Consider the following 2123-nt stretch of genomic DNA (forward strand, 5'->3'; position numbering starts at 1 on the left):
GAGTGTTTTCCAACACTCTTTTTTCTCAAGATAAAGGGTGGGAACATAAAGATTAAATAGGGTGAAAGTGAGCTTACTTGCTTTATGTCGAAGCTCAGTGTAAATCCAATGTTGAGTTTCGAAAGAGTTTTCCAGCTGGAACAGTTCCTCCATCCAGACCGTGGCAATTCCTCCTGAGGTTCCCCTTGCGCTTACGGCCTTCCCAACTTTGGTCTTCCAATTCATTCTGCTTAAATCTAGAAGGGCTTCCCCTTCAATTTTTGTCTCTTAGAGCATGAGGATCTCTGGGGTTTCTATTTTCATAAGATCTTTAACAGCTGCTGCCTTCATGGGGTTCCCCAAGCCTCTATAGTTCCAAGAGACTATACGCATTATTTAATTGGGGTAATGGAGGAGAGGCCTCCCTTTGATGGTCGTGTTCTGGTATTTTGGCTTATAGACATTTCTAGAGTGGATTGACTTCCTTGCATTTTTTTGCCTCTCTGTTTCTTCCTCTCTTGCTTCCTTGTGGGATTTCCTCCCTGTCTACTTCGGTGGTCTTTCAAATGCCTCCTCTCCTGATGAGCCTGTTGTTTCCGAGGACTTCTTTCTTATCATGTTTTCATAAGAGGTTGACGAAGAGCTTCTTTCTAAGGAATGAGTTTGGGCAATGGAAGCTTCTACGTTTCCTTCCTCGTTTAATGCGGGATCAACCTGTTTTTCTGCGTCGCTTACTGTAATAGGGGTTTCTTCTTGTGTGTTGAGGGCTGAGAAGGAGTTTGAGGGAAGTCTATTCTAAGGGCTGCTGCCCCTTCCGGCTGTGGCTCTAAGGATGGCGCTATGGGTCCCACTTGAGTCCCTTTCCCTCTCGGTTTACTGGGCTGCTTTGATGAGGCCGTCTTTTGCACTGTTGTCCATTGGTTTCCTTTCCTTTTCTCTGCTTCTTCCTCAGTTTTCTTTTTACAGTTTCTTACAAAATGTCTATATCCATGGAAGTGCCTACACTTGAAAGGAAATTTCTCATAGTCCAGTTCTTGCACATGAGACCATTCTGCCAATGTTATTTTTATAGCTTCTGGAAGCCCCACTTCTAGGTCAACCTCGAAACATATTCTGGCACAGGAGTATTGTCCCTTCCTGTATGCTCTGTCAATGTATTTCCCAAGGGTGTTTCTGATATATTCTAAGGTCTTCCGACTCCAGCAGTGCAGTGGTAAATGAGGAAGGCGCGCCCAGACCGGGATTGCCAAGGGCACATCTTGGCCTGGGTCAAAGTCTGGTGTCCTTTTATTCAAATACAGACCTTGGGGGCCCATGAAGTATGGCCTGTTCCTAAATATAAGGTTCCTATCTTCAATGCATTTGAATATGAAAACAAAATAACCCTTACCAACGAAATGGCATTTTATTCCTTCTGAAACCAGCAGTCGCCAGTTGCGTTGCACCCACGATTCGATGGCTCTTGGTGATGGCCATAGCCCAATGAACTGGCCGATGAGTCCTCTCTCTACAATGTTTAGGGCAACCTGGCAGGGTTCTTTAGCTGGGAGAGCGACGGTCGGGATTTCTTCCATCTTCTTAACGAACTTTTGTTGGGTGACTGAGATTGGACGCTTGCTGCAGTCACCCACTAGCTTCTTGAAGGCAAGAAGCTCAATAGGGAGGGGGAAGGGAGGCGCAGATCTTCCCTATGGAGCCATGGATGTGAGGAGGGGTTTCTCAGAGAGGCACACGCAGAGGTCTACACATGAAAGAAATCTGAATGAAAGCCACTTTAAAAGATCACTTTCCACTTCCTTTCATAGATCGGGTTTTAGATACATTGGCAAGGAAAAAATATTTTTCATTCTTAGACGGTTTTAGTGGGTATAATCAAATCCAACTGACCCTAGAAGACCAAGATAAAACTACCTTTACCTGCCCATGGGGAACTTAAACTTACCGATTACTTCCTTTTTTATTATGTAATGCACCTGCAATATTCCAAAGAGAAATATTAGGCATTTTTTCTGGTCTAATTCATGATTGTGTGGAAGTGTATATGGACGATTTTACAGTTTATGGAAAATTTTTTGAAGAAGCTCTTAAAAATTTGGAAAAAATTCTCATTAGATGTAAAGAAGAAAATCTCTCATTAAGCCATG

General features: G+C 43.5%; 1 protein-coding gene across 1 annotated transcript; it reads right to left on the bottom strand.

Moving 5' to 3' along the window:
• Positions 1–710: 710 nt before the first annotated feature.
• Positions 711–1553, bottom strand: LOC149198469 (uncharacterized). Its single transcript, XM_089400303.1, has one exon. The coding sequence runs from the start codon at positions 1551–1553 to the stop codon at positions 711–713; it is 843 nt and encodes a 280-aa protein (XP_089256429.1).
• Between the last annotated feature and the right edge of the window lie 570 nt (positions 1554–2123).

The sequence above is a fragment of the Pinus tabuliformis genome, chromosome 2_1 (genome assembly GCF_031772625.1).
Source record: "Pinus tabuliformis cultivar Carrire ecotype Pingquan chromosome 2_1, CPIR1, whole genome shotgun sequence".
Classification (NCBI taxonomy): Eukaryota; Viridiplantae; Streptophyta; class Pinopsida; order Pinales; family Pinaceae; genus Pinus; species Pinus tabuliformis.